Raw genomic sequence first — 19,298 nt, forward strand, 5'->3', positions numbered from 1 at the left:
ACAAGGCCTGTGTTATGATAAGAACAAGTAAACAAATGACTGCTATTCATGAACAAACACTGAGAAATCAGTTCTGAGGAAATCTCCCCGCTGTAATAACACAGGTCTGTTTTGTTTTGCAGGATTGGTATGAAGTCGTTTCATCACTTTGCTGATTGTCTCTGAACAGAAGAGAGTGGGCCAATAAACACGGGGGCAAAGTTTGACAGCAGGAAACGCAAAATGAAAAGAAAAAATGTGGGCACCCTTTGTAACCCCTTGTTATTGTGAGATTTGGTAAGCACAGGACTAAGACTACGATCTTGGATCTGGGAAGCGAATGTGCTACCATCTTGTTTTATGCTTCTGTGATATACTGAGTTCCTTAACTAAAGAAAGTTAAACTTCCTTGTTCGGTGGGGTTCCCTCCTTCCTGTCTACAGATGGACCCCACATTAAATCATGCCACAGCAGAGGAGTAGAAGGTCTGGGAGGTCTCTGCAAAACATGTGATACGTGAAATTTTGCCCAGAAATTAAACACCTTAAAATTATTTCACAGCAAAAGCATAGTGACAGGTGACACTTTAAAGATTCTTAGGATATTTAAAAGTCAACTTATTTACATTGTCCTGACTGGGATTACTTAGCACACACAGAAGGAAACTAAAATGTCAAATCTTTAACATTCTTCCAGTGGTGATTATATTTTGACAGCGAGAAGCAGTAAATTTGATTAAAATAAACAAAAACAAAACAGTACATAGGAAATGATTACTTCCTCTTCATTTACCAGCATGGAAACTGCAATATCATTTGACCGGTGATAACGTCCGTTTTTTTTCTCTTTTCTGTGAAAGTCTTAAATAGCAAGGTAATTGCCGTAAACACTAGCTCAGTTCCCTAATAAAACTGCATCTAAAATTAGAAATCCCTTTTGCACAGAAAAGCGTTTATAGCAGACGTTGTGAACTGCAGTTGCCTAAGCCGGTTTATTAGGGTTAAAGTGAAGATTTCAGTGCAAGCAGTTCATTTGTGTGTCAATTTAGAGTGAATTGAGAAACCAGGAAGCTAACTAGCATTGAGTGTAGACTGTGTGAAAGTGGAGAGGTTCAGAATTAAGTGGGGGATGTAACGCAACTTCTTACAAGGGTCTGGAGACAAGCGATCCAATATATTTGGCAACAGGCATGCTGTCTTTTCTCAAAAGTCCCATTAGCACTTGGACCTAAAAAAGCTATGCTTGGAATGTGACAATTAGCCATCACAGAATTGTCATTGAGAATTCTTTCCGACACAGATCTCAATAGAACAACTCTCCTCTACTGTCTCCCAATGACGTCACGTGTAAACAATCCAAGGTCATGTTTCCAAGCCATGTTTTGCTCTGCTCTTCTTTAAATAAAATAACCAATGCCATTTATAGGTTTTTCGATGTTATGCCTTCAGTATAATTGCAGAGTGGTTTTGTACGAGGAAGCTGCGCGAGTTGAGAAGGACGGTCCCTAGTTTGTTGCCTGACCCATGATGCATGAGCACAGCAATGTCACATGTCAATCCTCTAGGAGATAGGCAACTCCTACACGTTGTAGGGTTTCACAATACTATAAAGGGCTGACAAACAGTTCACAGAATGCCTTAAAGGGACACTATCAAAACGATGAATAAGTTATATTTAAACATAGCATTAAACAGGTCGTAGTCGCTAGGCATTGTGTGTGGATCAAACTTTGCACACGTTTTATTAGTGGAAGCTGCAGAAGTCATCACTGTAGCTTTTCGTTCCTTCTTTAGAGAATCATCATCACCATTTATTTATATAGCGCCACTAATTCTGCAGCGCTGTACAGAGAATTCCCTCACATCAGTCCCTGCCCCATTGGGGCTTATAGTCTAAATTCCCTAATATACACACACACACACAGACTAGGATCCATTTGATAGCAGCCAATTAACCTACCAGTATGTTTTCGGAGTGTGGGAGGAAACCACCCGGAGGAAACCCATGCAAACACGGGGTGAACATACAAACTCCGCACAGATAAGGCCATGGTCGGGAATTGAACTCATGACCCCAGTGCTGTGAGGCAGAAGTGCTAACCACAAAGCCACCGTGCTGCCCGTATTCTATTCTTCTGGCATATTTATTTAATTTCATTGCTCATGGATATGACAGGCGTGCTGCGAAGTTGTAATTGTATATAATGAACAGACAGATGCTTTTCTGTAGTTGTATTCAGTCAACTAAACAAATCTGCCTGGACTACAGAATTCTCTGGAAGTGGATTTCCACTAGAACCTCAGTGGTTTGTCAGTGTTCATTGCATAGGTAGCTCTATTATCACAAATTAGCTAACTGTACTGACAACTCACGGGAAAGAACCATTTGGCTAGGGAAGCTACCAGAGACACACCACATTCAGCCAAACAGTTTAGTCCTGAGAGGACTGGTAGTGAGGTACACGCTGAAATCAAGGGACTGTAGAAGGTAAAATAATTATGTACAGTCCAATAAAACAAGTCTTCGTCAAAGCACAAGCAGGGAAAAACAAAATGTAGCTCCTGGAAAGTTTTGCTAGAACTGAGGAAATTTATAAAGACTACAAACAGGTAAGATAAATGTTTCGATTGATGTGACCTTTTCATTGAAAGGCTAATTGCAGAGTAGAAAAAGATGTGCGGTAGTCCAGGTGAGATGACTAGCTAGATTGCTGTTCTTAGCAGAGTGCCGATTACAGGAATTGAGAGAAGGTGTTTGTAGCCGTCATTGTGAAATGTTTTCTAAGCTGTCCTTTGGAGCTAGTGTTGTGAATCCTCACCGTTATTGCTTTCTGACAGCTGTCATCTGGAGCTAGTATTGTGAATCCTCACATTAGTATTGCCTAGGTTAGACGAAACTGCAGCGCAAGGCTCGTGTGGAGATATAGGGCCTCATATAGAGTTAGGAGTAAATCAAGCTAGAAGGTTAAAAAGCATAGTGTGAGGTGGGGGACAGATTTAAAATGTGTTACGCAATGTGTTATGCGTTACTACAGTCAAAATATCCGCTCAGTTTTCAGCGCGAGAAAAAATAAGCAAAAATAACTTAAAATCACGAAAGAGTCTCCGGAATGCCCACGAAACACTTTGCGGCTAATTGAATTCACCCCTAAATCTCCAAAAAATTGCATTTACATCGTCTGCATCATAACATGGTTTGTCCGGGGGCAAATTTAAACGATTTACCTACATTAGCTCCTACCTCTGATTGGTACAGTATCTAACCATCAGAGACAAAAAAAACATTAAACACAACTTTTTATTTGTTTGCGAGCAGCGTATAACTGCAGCCGGAACCCAGTGCAGTGCAGTGATATTAGGCAACAGTGAGCACCTGTCTGATACCACCGTCACATTTAAGAACACTATGCTGTATTTAAAAAGGGTTTAGGGGTTAGGGTTTGCTAACAATGCATTTAGGTGCACAACGTACATGAAAATCACAGCAACCAATCATAAACTAGCTTTTTATCAGACTAGTGCAAATGAGAGAGAGAGCGCATGCGTCTGATTGGTTGTTGTGGTTTAGTACAAATTTTGCACCTAAATGCAATGTCAGTATATGCTGGGATATGTTCTAACAAAGCAAAAAAGCCTATCAATTCACTAGAAACTAGTGACGCCACTGAGGCACGAGGCACTGCGTAGGGAACAGATAGGCTGATCCTTGTCGATCAGACAGATCAGTCCTTTACAACACTAGCATGCAAAGCCCAAGGCTCTAAGCCACTCAGAAACTAGGGCATTGTTTTGAAGCAGTATCAGCCCTCTGGTTGAGGAATTGCAAAAATGAGGAATGGTACATTCTAGGTGACACTACCCCTACATTGTACTTTTCTGCCTATATATGAACCAGGGGCATGGGAGGGGGGAAAGATTACTGTAAGTGTCGTTATAACTATTTACCCCGCAGGAGGGGAGGGTCGCTCAACGCATTTGCTGCGCTGTACTCTACTATAACTTATAGCAATCACAGAAAATACCAAGGGGATTACCTAAAAACAATTAAAAAGCAGTTTAATAAAATTCAGAAACTTTTGTAGCCTGTCACCTTTCCATACTCACCAACAGGGACAATTTAAACCGTACAGTCCAGATTTCGCGGCATTGTGAATTAGGGGCGCAGATTTATTTGGGGATCAAGATGTGCCGCTGATGATGATGATGGCGCAGATTGTCCCTATTTCCAAATCAGGAATGTTAGGAGTTATTCCTTTCTCTTTAATAATAGTTGGATGACTTAAAACTTACCTTTCACAAACACCCATTAAACATAGTTTAATGCACTAAATGTATTGTTTACCCCCGACGGTCGGAAGCACCATCAATCAGGACCAAGAAGAGGTGCGGGGAATTTTCATTTTGGCAGGGAAAACTGGGAACAATTCAAACTGGCACAGAGTGGAGGTGTGTGATGAATAAGACAATTGATTGGACAAGATAAAGAACCAATCAGGTGCATTCACTGCCTACCTCCCTCTATAGCTGAATAGCCTAGACTGGATTCATCCTACATAATTACTGAATCCTGCACGGTGGTTCAGTGGTTAGCACTTCTGCCTCACAGCGCTGGGGTCATGCGTTTGATTCCCGACCATGACCTTATCTGTGTGGAGTTTGTATGTCTTCCCCGTGTTTGCGTGTTTCCTCCCGGTGCTCCAGTTTCCTCTGACACTCCAAAACTCACTTGTAGGTTAATTGGCTGCTATTAAAATTGACCTTGGACTGTGTATGTTGGGAATTTAGATTGCAAGCTCCAATGGGGCAAGCACTGATGTGAGCGAGTTCTCTGTACAGCGCTGCTGAATTAGTAGCGCTATATAAATAGCGGATGATGGTGATGTCTCCAGTGATTGGCAACTGTGGTTAGGTAACAGCAGTGGTCCCCCACCAAACTAGTACATATGGTGGGAGCAGTAGAGAAAGAAAGAGGGGGGGGGGGGTGTCTAAAAGTAGAAATCCCGGCACAATCAAAATACTTGACTATCAGGGGTTCACTAATTACCATATTGCCCTTTAAAGACTTACTGAACATGACTCTACAAGCGTTCTGAAGGATCCATGGCTGAAGATGCACCGACATCTCTACACAGCTGTATAAAATTGTGCTTGTTCTGTCTGTGCAGCTCCTTATTTACTATAATCACACATTGCCAGCTCTCTGTAATCCGTTTGAAAAGGTGGCACCGTTCCGAGTCGACATCTGAAGGTACACACTGCTCTCCAACCCGCCGTGCTCAAGTTATGGCCCCCGAAGGCAATTAAATAACTACACGTGAATGTAGTGCTTATTTCCAAGAGGTTATTAAAGGTGGATTTCACCTAGGAACAATATTTTCCAAATTAAACCCTCCCACTAGTTGTAGGACGGCAGAGATTCCATGTTGTCACCACCAATGTCCAATAAGCTTCTTTCATAAGCTCCAACTCCACAATGCCTACCGTTAACCTGCAATCATGTCTTAGCTGTAGACAGGGGTAACCTGACTTATCGGTGCTAGTAGGGGGTGAATAGCTAAATATAGGATCTGCGTTGTCCCAACGTCTGTACGCCTAGCTCGCCAGTTTAACAGTAAAGATCACTGGTAACATATTAAAACATATATACAATGTATACTACACAGCCTATCTAGTTTAACTTGATTAATGCAATGGCTCCTATCTACATAAGTCAACTTTGAGACAGAAGAATAGAAAAGGGACCACCGTGATTAAAGTCTTGAACCAGCTTTGGATGGAGCAATAGATCTTCCTGACATGTATAAATTGTTTGTTTTTTTTCTTTGCGAGAATACAGGAAGCAAATTTCAATAAACATATACATTAAGATTACTATGCAGCATGTCTAAAGCTGCTCTCATTGAGTTTGTTACCCACTTTAATCAGTGTAAGCAGACTAGGGATCTCTGAATTCACATCTCCTGCAAGAACCTACGAGTGAGAACAGACTGAGCGATTGTTAGTAGAGGAAGAAGCGGTAATTTTACCAGGGAGCCTGAACTGCCCTCTCCTGATTGTCCCCACTGACCTCTTGCGGTCGTATCGCTCATGTAGGGAGGTTAATGTGGTCACAAGGATATAGTGTTTACACAGTGGTTGCAAGTAGTATATCTAATACGGGCCTTATAAATTAAAGAAATTACAACAAAACCATCTCACTGGGGGGGGGGGGGGGAGAGAGGAGAAAACAGTTAATAAAAATAAACTAAACCATCTTTAGATGACTTTAATTGATTGGCTTGCACTTTTACTAAATAGATTTCATTATGCTTATGAATGCTGTGCTTTTTAGCAATGCCTTAAAAATATAAAGAGCTGTATTTATCTTCTGGACTAAGATGTGGAAAAGCCTGCTTACTTGGCACATTTTGGACCACCCATACCAGTTGTTATATGCCAACAGCACTCTGTTGTGACACTTTTTTGGGGGACCTGCCTATGCCCCCACAACTCCTAACATAGACCACTATGCATCCTAAATATATGTGTTACAATGAAATTTTGGTTAAGGGTTGGGACAATATAAATCATATTTTCTGGATTATACAACCAAACTGAGCTGAATTATTTATATCAGTACATATCTATAAGCTTCTTGTTTGCATTTCAGTATAGTACACCACTGCAAAATATGTTCACATTGCAACAGGAGTTGAATATAATTCAAATATATATAGCTGCCACAACAAAATCACCAGTGAACGAAAATATGCAAAAGAAAGAAATAGGAAAGCCCTTTGCTACCACAGTTTATCATCTAAAGAGGACGTATGTAACATTCACATGCTAGCAAACTGATTGCCATAGATGTAAACACAGCAGATCCTCAATGCAGCTGGAACAATCACAGGTTTGCAATAAAATAGAATGCTTTAGTTGTATCATTCAAAGCGTGCAATTCCATACTTAGTCACTAAGTATGATGGGTGGGTGGGCGTGTAAACTCACCCTCCCCTGTCCCCTCCCCCCTTGCCTCTGTCAGCAGTGTCATGTTGCAGAGTCCTTGAGTCTCAGTCAATGTGAACGCTGCTATCTTTGAGGACTGATCACTGCTTGGACTATAACCAGCAAACCGGGACTTCTAAAGTGTTACTGAAAGGATTGTAAGGACTGGCTAGAATATTGCCACACTTTATCCACAGTTCTCCCTGCTAATCCAGCCACCATGTCAACGGTACAAGTCATCTATCATCAGAAGATCCACAATTACCTCCTAAATTCTGTATTCCCCAAAGAGGATCTTCCAGCTGGTACGTAACGATCTGCAACACTGTGACAGTTAGGAAACATTGCTTGTCTGTGATCCTGTTAGTGCTACTTGCATAGATGTTACGATTATATATCAATATTTATTTTTATTTATTTTGTTTCATGTGACTGTAGAGGATCTGTGCAGCTGGGTTGTGGGAACACATGATGTGTCAATGATATAAATATTTATGCATTAGACTGTGACTCATAAAACAGGGTTTTCACATGCACTGAGAGGGTAATTGTGGGGGAACAGCTTGTGACAGCCCTAAAATCAATATTATACTAGGATAGCTTCATGTGATCTCCGCCACAAGCAGCAGTTTAACATCTATGAGAGAAGCTGGAGAGAGAGGGGGGTGGGTTAGGTAACCACTGGGAAAGCCTATCTGTGCAAAGGGAAACACGCCATCTGTGTGAAATGATATTATAACACAGTGCACCGGCATCCTTTTAATGTCTGCAGCGCCAACCCATACTGTAGCATAGTACAGAAAGAGGGCTCACACCTACCCGGGTGACACGGGCTGGGGGGGGTCCCTGATCTTACAGTAAACGTTGAATCATGCAGATAACATGGATGACGTGTCGTGGTGTCGGTTCCTGATCGCTATATAAATCCTCATGCTGTGCATAAAAATCAAATTCTGAACGCAAGAGCTTGCAATCGAAGCCAACTGACGACATCTCTGTGCACACGTTTAAATGCAACTGTACATCCAAAATAAATCGGGCTGTAGGACACTGACCTCTGCCTTATAAATAACATGGGGCAGACCTGTGCAAATCTATATTTAGCATGCTGCAATCCAATCCTATATTAACCCGTTGACATGTTTAGACTTTTCCAATGTGAAATGTGAATTTATATAGAAGGGAAAAAAAAATGTTGCATTTGAAAATTGCTATTTTTTCTTTACATATCGACTGTGTGTTATATTAACATTAAGTGGCTCCATAGGTAAATAAATATGGCAGATGATCAGCTTGAGGCAGCGCACCGGGCTTTGCAAAGCCAAACCCTTATCTTTCCAAATGCAATATTACATAACATGTTTCTTCTAGTATCGAGAAGGGAGATGGACCTATATCATTATAAACAAACCATTGACTGTAGACTAGATTCACATATTGATACATGCTGTGTTTATAGGCTCTTGGCTGATGTGTTTATTGCATAGTTGTTTGGAGGTGGATGACAGGGTGATTTAAATGCTTTTATAAAAAAATGTACTGTTAAATTGGCTTCTCTGGTGCATTTTAAAATTACATTAGCAGCAGATTGCTGGGTGTGTTGTTGTTGTTTTGTTTTATTGAGCATGGTATAATGCAAAAAAAAATTTGATGATCGACCCAATAGGTATTATAACTGCGTAGAAGCTTTAGTGGTATTATAGGGCATTCTGCATCAGTGACTCAATGCAAGAGCGTCATAAGAGGTTAATAGAAGCTCTCTGAGATAGCTGGCAGAAAAAATGTCAACATTGGGCTCACGGCTGCCGCCTACTGGCTGCGGTGTTCATAGCAAACTTATACAAGGTATTGGCTGTACAGCCAGAAGGGTTATACAGCTAATTAACAATACAAACAAGGAACATCTATCTGATACTTACTTTAATTACAGTTTGGTTTGCTTCTTTTTTTTTTTTTTTAACTGGTCTAGGTGATCACCAGGCTGGTTTCGATAACTGGAGTGCTTAATTCTTTCTAAAATTAGATACACAATGGAATGCAGCCTCTGTAGGGGAAAATACTCCAGTTGACCTACATAGAAAAAAGGCTAATTAGATAATAAATTTATATATATATATATATATATATATATATATATATATATATATATATATATATATATATATATATAATCAATGAAAATCCCTTCCCTAAGTACCATATAAAAAACTGTACATTTAAAATGGTATAAAATATTCTATAATATTGCATATTAATATGTGGCTACAGATCATTAAAGTATTAAATAAAAATAAAGCACATACTTTTTAATCTAGAAGCTTGTTCTACTTCTGTAGCCTACAGCTAACCCCACTTTAACTAGGTTAACTAGTTGCACCAGTGACCAGCTGCAGCAGCCAGGGGCTGGTTAGCAAATGTTAGCCCAGGAGGAGGGGGGAGAGGGGGGGGCTCAGCTTAGCAGCCTATTGGGAACATTTTAAACAAAAACAAAAAAATGTAGGTAGCTCAGTGACCAGCCCAAAGTAGCCCACGATGGGATTGTCCCAGGAGGAGGGCAAGTGGCCTGGGGGCCTCTGGCAGCAGCAGCCAGTGAAGTAGAGTCAACACAACATTTGCAATAAATGTTACCAATAAATCAATAACCAATATGACCTGTCATGCCTGTAATTGACCTTTTTACTGGGGATGCTCCAGCAATCATATGAGAATTTCCCCAGCAATACATTATATATATATATATATATATATATATATATATATATATATATATATATATATATATATATATATATAAAAATAAACACAAGTCTGTTCATTCTGCATGCAGACCACCCAGCCCTCCTAAGACCAGTCCCTCTGCTGCTTCTCCTGTGTGTGGTGATTCACCTCATGTGCTCCCACATTTGGCGCCATAACCAAACCTCACTCCCCACCCTATAGGAATGTGCAGGGGAGGGGGGGAGCACATTAACCCCATCTTACATGCAGCCCTGTAACTATCACAGCTCATTGTCTTACCCATGTGCAGGGTGCCCATGCTTTGTATGCCAGTAACCAGCAATTCACAACGTAATTGCGCCTTAATTGATTTCACTGGAAATTTCCTACCCCAACCACGTGGTGCCATAAAAACTACTTCACATTGTTTGTTTGAGAACCTCCTGGTGGTGTTTTGGGTCCCAGAGAAGGTGGGAACTGGGAGGACAATGGCTGAGCCTCAGGGCCACGCCCTCTTTAGTTTGCATTTAAATACGTTGCCTGTTCTGACCGCTGATTGGCTCCCTCCAGGGAATCAGCCCCCCTTAGGCGCGGGAATAGGACTCCCGGGAGGCGTTTTCATTGGTCAATGCTGCACCTTCCCGGGACGTTGGCTGCTCGCTGATTGGCCGGCGCCGGAACATAGGGAGTAGTATACAATTTCTAAACGTTCTGCCCACACGTGGAGTTCGCTCGTTGTTCTACCGGCCGGCTGAGCGCGTGGTGTGTGCGGCTGGGACAGAGTGCGACTGGGGACAGTGCGGCTGAGCGCGGGCATCATGCTGCTGGCTACACAGGGGCACTTTGCGGAGCATCACCTGGGGTTAAAGCGGTTTTACCGAAATTCGGATTTACCTAGCGGTCCTACCTCTCCATCACCTACCTCCTTCCCTATGGCTGATGAGCAGGGGAACGATACAGAAGGTAAATGGAGGGGATGCTCATTTTAGTGGCCAGCATGCACACTATATATATATATATATATATATATATATATATATATATATATATATATATATATATATATATATATATATTCCAAATAAATTGCATTGTATCATATCTGCACGTGATTTTTGCTATTGGTGTGTATTAGTCCATGGATCTGCCTCTATTCCCTTACATAGATTTTTAAGTATATAATGGCATGGTAGTGTGCTGTTTGGCCGGCATGCATAAGATACAGTGTCTGCATATTAGCACCCGGGTGTACACAGCTCTGGATGTCCATCGCTCTGCTTAGCATCATGTATGATACCTGCGGGTGATCTAGCAGCAGGTTAATGTGACCTTGATATGAGCATATACATTGCACTGTGCATACCCTTTGGATGTTCCAGCATCTGGTGTGTGTATAGTAGATCAGTGCATGCACGGTGATCACAGGATGTAGGTATCGCTTCTCCTACTGCATTGAGCCAGTTTGCAGTATAGGAGTAGATTGAGGTGTGTGTGTGTGTATATATATATATATATATATATATATATATATATATATATATATATATATATATTAGTGTTCATCAGCAGCATCGATCTGTATGGTCACTGGACAGATGGTCCCCTCTGGATGTGCATTGCCGGCCCCTCTTCCAGGGATCGTGTGGTACCTGCAGCCATTGATCAGCCCAGGGTGGGTGGGGGGCGCTTTGCAGATGAGCTGTGCGTGCTGGTGCAGCACGGAGTGTGGGTGTGGGGTGGTCTCCTCCTGAGGGAGGGGTTTTCCTCGGGATACCCGCAGAGCTGTACTTGGGGAAGGGGGTTTGCCTTAACTGCAGGGAGTCTCCCAGATATTGCTGCTCTCCAGGAGATGCTGCTGCTGCTGTGGATGATGCACAGGCTGCATCTAGTGCAGATCATAATAATAAACACATCACACACACGCACAAGCTTCTCTGCATCATGAGTCACACTGCACACGTTTCTGGTGATGAGTAAGAGACTCCTGTTCTAAGATCATCACTTAACATGAGCTGATAACACAAGATGGGGAGTGTTTGGTCCTCACTCTTTCTAGATGAGCCACTGTAGAGAGATGGATATTATCACTGTACCATCTTTGAATATAGTTGCAGGTATTACTTTTGTCTTATTTGCTTCAAAGTTAGACATTAAGAATTGGATGATAATCTTAATTTTGTTTTATCTCCTTTCAGTAAAAGAACCATTCGAAAACTGCTACCAGGTGGGGCCTGTGATCGGTACTGGTGGTTTCGGAACAGTCTATTCAGGAGTGAGACTCGCTGATAAGTTACCTGTAAGTTGTGGAATCTATTCTAATTTTTATTTTATTTTTTAAGTTTTAAATAATTAACTATACTAAACTATTTTGTGATGCATACACGTTTGAAATGTTGGAAGCTTTTAAAGTTTATTTATCTATAGCCTACAACTATATTACTGTAGTCTATCAACAAGTCCATGTTAGCAAGTTAAACCTAGCTGGCAAATGTGCATGTAGCTAATTCATTGTTGACATAAAGTTAATTACCGATTCCTAGTGTTGCTTTACTTTGACAGATAAACTATTATAGGCATTGCACATTATCATTACTTGATTGCTATTTATCTATATTACTTATGCCTCTGTATTTAAAAGCTATGTTCTTTATTGCAGGTTGCAATCAAGCATGTATCACGGGACCGAATCGGCGAGATGAAACACATGGTAAGGGCTCTTTCCTCGACACTCCCAATGTCTCTCTCTTTATTAACGATTTTCTGGTAATGACTTCTTAGCATTGGACCACTCTAATAATGTTTGTGCTCTTCCTTATTACAGAACGGGACGTTGGTACCCTTAGAAATCTATCTTCTGAAGAAAGTGTCCACCGGCTGCCGCGGAGTGATCCGACTCCTGGACTGGTACGAGCGGCCTGATGGGTTTATCATTGTTATGGAGAGACCGGAGCCCGTGCAGGATCTGTTTGATTTCATCACCGAGCGGGGGGCTCTGAGCGAAGACCTGGCGGCCAACTTCTTCCGGCAAGTTGTGGAGGCTGTACGACACTGTCACGCCTGCGATGTTGTTCACCGAGACATCAAAGATGAGAATATTCTGGTGGACCTCAGGACAGCCGAGCTCAAGCTCATAGATTTCGGTTCTGGTGCCTTACTACGGGATGCTGTTTACACGGACTTTGATGGTTAGTTTAAATTGCATACATTCTTTTTAAAGCGCTTCTCTACAATATAGCATTACTGACAACCTCTATATAGAGTTTCTTGTCCAAGTCTACGTTGGTGAAATATGTTGCATAAAGGTCTCCTTTCTGTTTCTAAATTTTCTCGTTGTGTCTTCTATAGGTACACGGGTGTACAGCCCCCCAGAATGGGTCAGGTTCCACAAGTACCATGGACGTTCTGCCACAGTGTGGTCCCTTGGCATCTTGCTATATGACATGGTGTGCGGAGATATCCCCTTTGAACACGATGATGAAATTCTGAAGGGAAAGATCCAGTATCGCTGCAGGGTGTCAAGAGGTAAGACCGCCCTGAAACCTTCTACACATAAAAACCTTCAAAGCACCTGTAGATTAGAAATAATGGTTAACCACGCGTTTCGCTTAGATGATGAAACATTGTAGAATGCGTCTCCCACCCATATTTTAGCGTCATAGATCTGGCCTCTATTAGATTAGACCTTGTCCAAGACTACAATTGGTGGTGTCTGTGTATATTAGGGCATTTAGACTGTAAGCTCCAATGGGGCAGGGACTGATGTGAATGAGTTCTCTGTACAGTGCTGCGGAATCAGTGGCGCTACTTTTCGAGCCAGAGGAGATATTATGTATGGGGAGAAGCTATGTACCTGGAGAGAATCTTAATAGCTTAGATTTGACCTGACGTAAGCACTTTAACATCCTAAGAATGGTATTTTTTGGGACTACTTCCCAGTATTTAGAGGAGGGGGGATCTAAAAGCAGGTTACTTGCAGAATCTTTGTTGTGAAACCTGTTTTCTTCTGTATTCTGATCTTGGCTTTCTTTTATTTGCAGAATGTCAGCATTTGATTGAGTGGTGTCTGTCCAAGAGGTCCTCAGACAGGCCAACCCTAGAACAGATCCTGTCTCATCCCTGGATGTCCCAGGAGAACCTTCTAGACCAAAAGGACAATAACAAAGTGTCAAGGAAGGTGGTGGACCAAGAATCGACCAGCACAAGCCAGGAGAGCCTCTAATCTCATAGAGACGTTCAATGAGCGAGATGGGAAGAATCTGATCCAGTCCCGGGGTTGGACGGGCTGGCGTTGGGCCTCTGCGTCCAGTTTGCAAACTTGGATCCCCAGTGAGACAGAAGGAGCTGTCCCACCAGAGTCATACCTCACGGGGGTCTTAAGAATGGACTTCTTTGCATAGAATTGTGGTGACCTCAGAGACTGTGGGCTCTTTAACGAGAGACCCCTCACTTTCCAGAGAGACTTGATGGGGGCAGATGGGCACTGATGCCATGCAGGGTTTCACTAGCAAGCGTATACTGCATCTTGCTTAAGTAGTTATCCTCTGTATTCTGGTTCGTTAGCTGCAGTTTACAGTATCTTTGCCTAAACATCTGTAAATGTGCTCAATTTGAGCGTGCATCCACTTACAGCATTCATAATGGAAGCTATTCTGTATGTGACACTAATATGGTATGAAGAACATATTCTATCCCTAAGAAAAGCATTTGCTGAGATCGTGGTTTAACTCATGAACCCCTTTTCTTGGTTCTTTTAGCTATAATAGCGGATCAGGGCTAGTGGTAGATGCCATCTATGATTGCAAAGTACAACGGGTTAGAGGTCTCTTAAGTGGATCCTATAACAAAGGGCCAGAACTGTCTTAGAACGGTGTTCACAAACCAGGCTGAATACTACGTGCCATAGTTTTAACAGTTGGTCGGCTTTGTTTTTTTGGGATTTTTTTTTTTATTATTTATTATATTTTTATTTACATTTGAGAGTTAACCCTCCATGCTGCTAAATGGGACCTGTATCGTGAATCAGTAGTGAAGGGGTTAAAGGCTTACCTCAGGGAAACTGCTGTAATACAGGTATTTCTGGCTGAACCCGCATCACCCAGGAGTGCTGGTCAAACGTGTATTCCACAGGAATGCATTCCCAAAACTTCAAACGGGACATTTCGTCAGTCATTTGCATATTGATGACAGCCTTAAGCTGGTTTACAATGCAAAGTATCATTGCAATCTTTTAGTTTTTTGTTTTTAATATTTTTTTTTTTTTTTCTTTACATCTGAAACAATCTGTGTAAACTTTGTCTTCACAGCCTTAAACGTTCAAACACATTAGTGTTAATGAACATTCTACACACTTTGTTTTTACAGTTTAGTTGTGGGATATTTTATTTTATTTTTTTCTGTGTTCTTTGCTTTGCCAGTGCTGGATTTAAAAATAACTGCGTCGTAGTATGATTAGACTATATATGGCATTCATCAGCAGTGTCCTAAAATAATTGAGGCAAGGGACTCTTGCACTGGTCTGGGAGACGAACCAGAATTGACAGAAAAATGATTGGTTTTCCAAGAGACTGTCTCCCAAGCACGCAAGGATTATTCGTCTACGGACGTAAAACGCGTTGCTCTCCCAGCTTCTGCATTATAGAAGCCACACAGACAGCAACATGAGATGAAACGAGTACAGTGATCTGTCTTTATATTCTCTGCTTAAAACAGAGGCTTGAAATGATCTATAAAAAGTGTAGTTTTATAAAATGTTATGAATACATTTTAATGCACTTTTGTGCAGAGAACATCTCTGGTATAAAGAACGATGGCTGTATACGTTTCTATCTATAAGCTTCTGTTGGTTTAAAGAGTTTACAGCTGGCAGACCTCCAAATAAGAGAATTACAATTTGCTCTTCATAAGGTATGGCTGCAATTTTCGAAAGCCAATTTGCTGATCACCTGAGAAGTTTTGGAAACGAGCCGAATGGAGAAGAATCTTAAATGTAGTTTTATGTATGTTTTTTGTTTGTAAGTCGGGTTGTCCCATTGGCTGAAGGTCTTACATCCTAACGCTAAACCCAGTAACTTACTAATCATTCCCACACTGAACAAAAAAAAACCCAACAACATTTACTAGTCTTTAGTCTTTATGGCACCAATTGAGTAAAGAGGTTTATATTGGGTACAATACTGTACATCAGTGTTCACTGGTCATGTCCTAATTTATTTAATTTAATCTATGTAACTCACGCCTCGTTTGTCTTATTTTTGTGAGGCTGATTTATTTATATAGACTTCTTTGTTTTTTGTTTTGTTTTTGGAATATGAACTGTATTTATAAAACAAAATCTTTGTTACGTCCTGAACATCAGATTTATTTTTCTTTATTTCCTCTTTTGGTCAGTTTTATTTAAGTGTTTAATTGTATCTATTTCTTTTTAATAAAACATTTTTACGTGAACTTCCCGTGTCTGTATTCACTTGTTCTCGTTGGTGATTAAAAACTGTTACAAAGGTGGTTGATATTAACCGAACATTCTGAAACGATCACAAAGGTGAAGTGAAAAAGAACATTAAAGTCCATGTGACAGCAAAGCTTGCACTCTAAGTTTCATTATTTGAGATGCACAAATATCGGGGCCAATTAACCCATCGGTATGTCTTTGACCAGTGCGGTGAATCATGGGAACAATATTAAGGGCTCTGTATAGATGTCTTCCTGGGTGAGAATTGAATACAAGACCCAATATAGGTACTCAGTGTTTTATGTATAAACGTCAAAACAGCGCGGACTGCAAGTTGCAATGATCGCTATTCTGGTATTGGTTCAAGTTAAAGATTGTGACTGTTAGTGCAAGACTGGATGTGACCATATCACTTATTTGTGAGCCATGTTTCAGAGATGTGTATAGTTCCTAGTGAATTGGTAACCAGAGGCATAGCTCTGTAATGAGTCCTGTATGGATCGTTTCTCATTAGAGTGGTTACTTGTAGTGTACAAGGGACTTTATTTAACCATTTACACCACACAAGGGAGGAAATACAATCTAAAGTGAATGAACTTGTGTCAAATATTAAATCTACATAATGTAACACGATGCCCCTTCAAAAAGCAGAAACCAAAATGAATGGTGATGTCAACAACCAAGGAAAAAAGGACTTCAGATGAGATTTAAAATAAAAAAAAAAACTGAAGAACAAGGAGACGCTTACAAATTGGAGGGAGAAAGACAAAGGTTATATAAGGAAGAAGAATTTAAGAAACAGAAGGATATATCAAATTGTTTACCGTTAGTTATGGGGACTCCTACAGTACAAGAGAGGGACAAACATGACTATTAAGACATGGGTCTAAAATATTTTAAAACTGCAAACAAAGGTCTGTGTAGTTCGTTGATCGGTATCCTGATACACTTGGGGGTGGTGCTGCTCTCTAACCTTCAAAAGCAGGGGCAAACGTAGGATTTGTAGAGGGGGGTTTCCACACCACGCCACCAGTGGGCGTGACCAGCATGCATGGGGACGTGGCTATAATTTTAGACAGTGCTTGGCTGCTCTCCAACTCTTCCTATCCCCATAATATATATGGGCAATGCTGCGTGCACTACTGTTAGGTGCATGCAGCTCTCCCTTTTCAAGCAGAGCTGTGCAAAGTGGGGGCAGGGTCCAGCCACCTCAATTATCCAGGCTTGAAGGGGGGTTTCCAGGTACTAGGAAACCACCAAAACTCTGCCTATGAAAAGGGCCACATAGTACCCCAAATCTCAGTAAAAAGTTAACACAATACATTTAATCAAAGAAAGACACCTATCTGTAATAACATATCAGCAGGTAATTTATACAAGTCCCAACATACGTGTCAATAAATCAGGAAGGAGCTGGGGCAAATGGAGAAGGCTCGGAGGGGCCTCCTGTTGCTAATCGTTGGTCAAATTCTCCTTCTATGGAAGGCTGGTTATAGCTTCAGCCAGTAAAATGACTATATCTCCACTGTATGTAAGGAACAAGCTCACATTAAGGAGCAACTTAATATTTCCTAGTATAACTTCTGTTCATTATTGTCTCCTTCTGAAAATGAAGTGGTTAATTACCAGGCTTATACAGTGTTCAGTTTGTGAAGTGTGTGATGGTGTCATTCCGTGTAATCATTCCACTGGTTATGTTGCCTTTGTCCGTATGTGATTATTCTCCTATAGACCTAATATCAGTTTTGTACACAGTATATTCATATTCTACACGTCCAGCCTAGTGTAATGATTCATGCACACATCATTTGTTTAGAATATGTTACATTTCTTCAATTAGGAGTAAGTGACGGATCTTTCAGACCTACACGTTACATACTGTACTAATTGATACATCACGATTCTGTCCGTCCCGTCTTATCAATCATTGTGCTGGTTGATTTCTCTCCCAGATTGGTATATGGTGCAGAGAGACAGCAGTTGAAGAACTACAAGTCCCATCGTTCCCTGACAGCCTGTGGCTTGGAGGCTCACAACAGCTGGAGAGTCATGGTTACCTAAACAAGGTACTCATTGTATCCACATTAATAGATTGGACATGGGTCTATAACATCATCATTATTTAAACATACATTCATATCAAATATTTGAAAATACAAATCAGAAGATAGCATTTATTATTGGGGGCAACACAGTGGCTCAGTGGTTAGCACTTCTGCCTCACAGCACTGGGGTCATGAGTTCAGTTCCCAGCCATGACCTTATCTGTGAGGAGTTTGTATGTTCTCCCCATGTTTGCATGGGTTTCCTCCGGGTGCTCTGGTTTCCTCCCACACTCCAAAAACATACTAGTAGGTTAATTGTCTGGTAACAAATTGACCCTCTCTCTCTCTGTCTGTGTGTGTGTTAGGTAATTTAGACTGTAAGCCCCAATGGGGCAGGGACTGATGAGTGAGTTCGAGTGAGTTCTCTGTACAGCGCTGTGGAATTAGTGGTGCTATATAAATAAATGGTGATGACGATTATGATTATTACACGTGTTTGTCTTTGTATATTAGTAACACTGCTATGATGGAGCATAAAATAAATCTATGAGCAGTACCAGCTGGGCCTATTTATGAATGGGGCCTGGAGCTATTATTGCAATAAATCTTGCTTTATTCTCTGACCTGATCATCATCAGCTATTTATATAGCGCCACTAATTTCGCAGCGCAGTACAGAGAACTCACTCACATCAGTCCCTGCCCCATTGGAGCTTACAGTCTAAATTCCCTAACATACAGACACAGACAGAAACTAAGGTCAATTTAACCCACAAGTATGTTTTGGGAGTGTGAGAGGAAACCGGAGCATCCAGAGGAAACCCACAGAAACATGGGGAGAACATACAAACTCCACACAGATAAGGCCAAGGTCGGGAATCGAACTCATGACCCCAGTGCTGTGAGGCAGAAGTGCTAACCACTAAGATCATGCTAAAATTAATCATTTTTATTCATTATTTCTATATCCAGGCATAGGTATATCTCACTCCTTCGAGACATATATATATATATGTATATATATATATATATATATATACACAGTATATGGGTGAAAATTTGAGATATATATATATATATATATATATATATACATATATATATATACATCTGTCTATATATATAT

General features: G+C 41.0%; 1 protein-coding gene and 1 long non-coding RNA gene across 3 annotated transcripts in view; one reads left to right on the forward strand and one right to left on the reverse strand.

Moving 5' to 3' along the window:
- Positions 1-10,179, reverse strand: part of LOC142099751 (uncharacterized) — an 82,712-nt gene extending 72,533 nt beyond the window's left edge. The window contains exons 1-2 of the long non-coding RNA XR_012678602.1: positions 9,981-10,179; positions 8,882-9,032 (exon numbers count right to left, since the gene is read on the reverse strand). This is a non-coding gene — a long non-coding RNA (uncharacterized LOC142099751). The remainder of the gene's footprint in view (positions 1-8,881; positions 9,033-9,980) is intronic.
- On the forward strand, positions 7,014-16,124 carry LOC142099749 (serine/threonine-protein kinase pim-3-like). Of its 2 annotated transcripts, none has more exons than XM_075183593.1 (6): positions 7,014-7,267; positions 11,876-11,976; positions 12,337-12,387; positions 12,502-12,865; positions 13,026-13,202; positions 13,718-16,124. In XM_075183593.1, exons 1-6 carry the CDS (start codon positions 7,183-7,185, stop codon positions 13,897-13,899), a joined length of 960 nt encoding a protein of 319 aa, XP_075039694.1. In that variant the 5' UTR covers positions 7,014-7,182; the 3' UTR covers positions 13,900-16,124. The 2 variants fall into 2 exon arrangements, with proteins under 2 accessions (XP_075039694.1, XP_075039693.1); XM_075183592.1 differs by lacking the exon at positions 7,014-7,267 and adding an exon at positions 10,135-10,643.
- Positions 16,125-19,298: the final 3,174 nt, after the last annotated feature.

Source organism: Mixophyes fleayi, chromosome 8 (genome assembly GCF_038048845.1).
Source record: "Mixophyes fleayi isolate aMixFle1 chromosome 8, aMixFle1.hap1, whole genome shotgun sequence".
Taxonomy (NCBI): Eukaryota; Metazoa; Chordata; class Amphibia; order Anura; family Limnodynastidae; genus Mixophyes; species Mixophyes fleayi.

What these genes read in the sequence shown, in the direction of transcription:
- LOC142099749 (XM_075183592.1), top strand. Translation starts at nt 10,499, where the DNA reads ATGCTGCTGGCTACACAGGGGCACTTTGCGGAGCATCACCTGGGGTTA. An exon ending in TCGGCGAGATGAAACACATG is followed by an intron (nt 12,388 to 12,501) that starts GTAAGGGCTCTT and finishes TCCTTATTACAG; the next exon opens with AACGGGACGTTGGTACCCTT. An exon ending in TCGCTGCAGGGTGTCAAGAG is followed by an intron (nt 13,203 to 13,717) that starts GTAAGACCGCCC and finishes TTTTATTTGCAG; the next exon opens with AATGTCAGCATTTGATTGAG.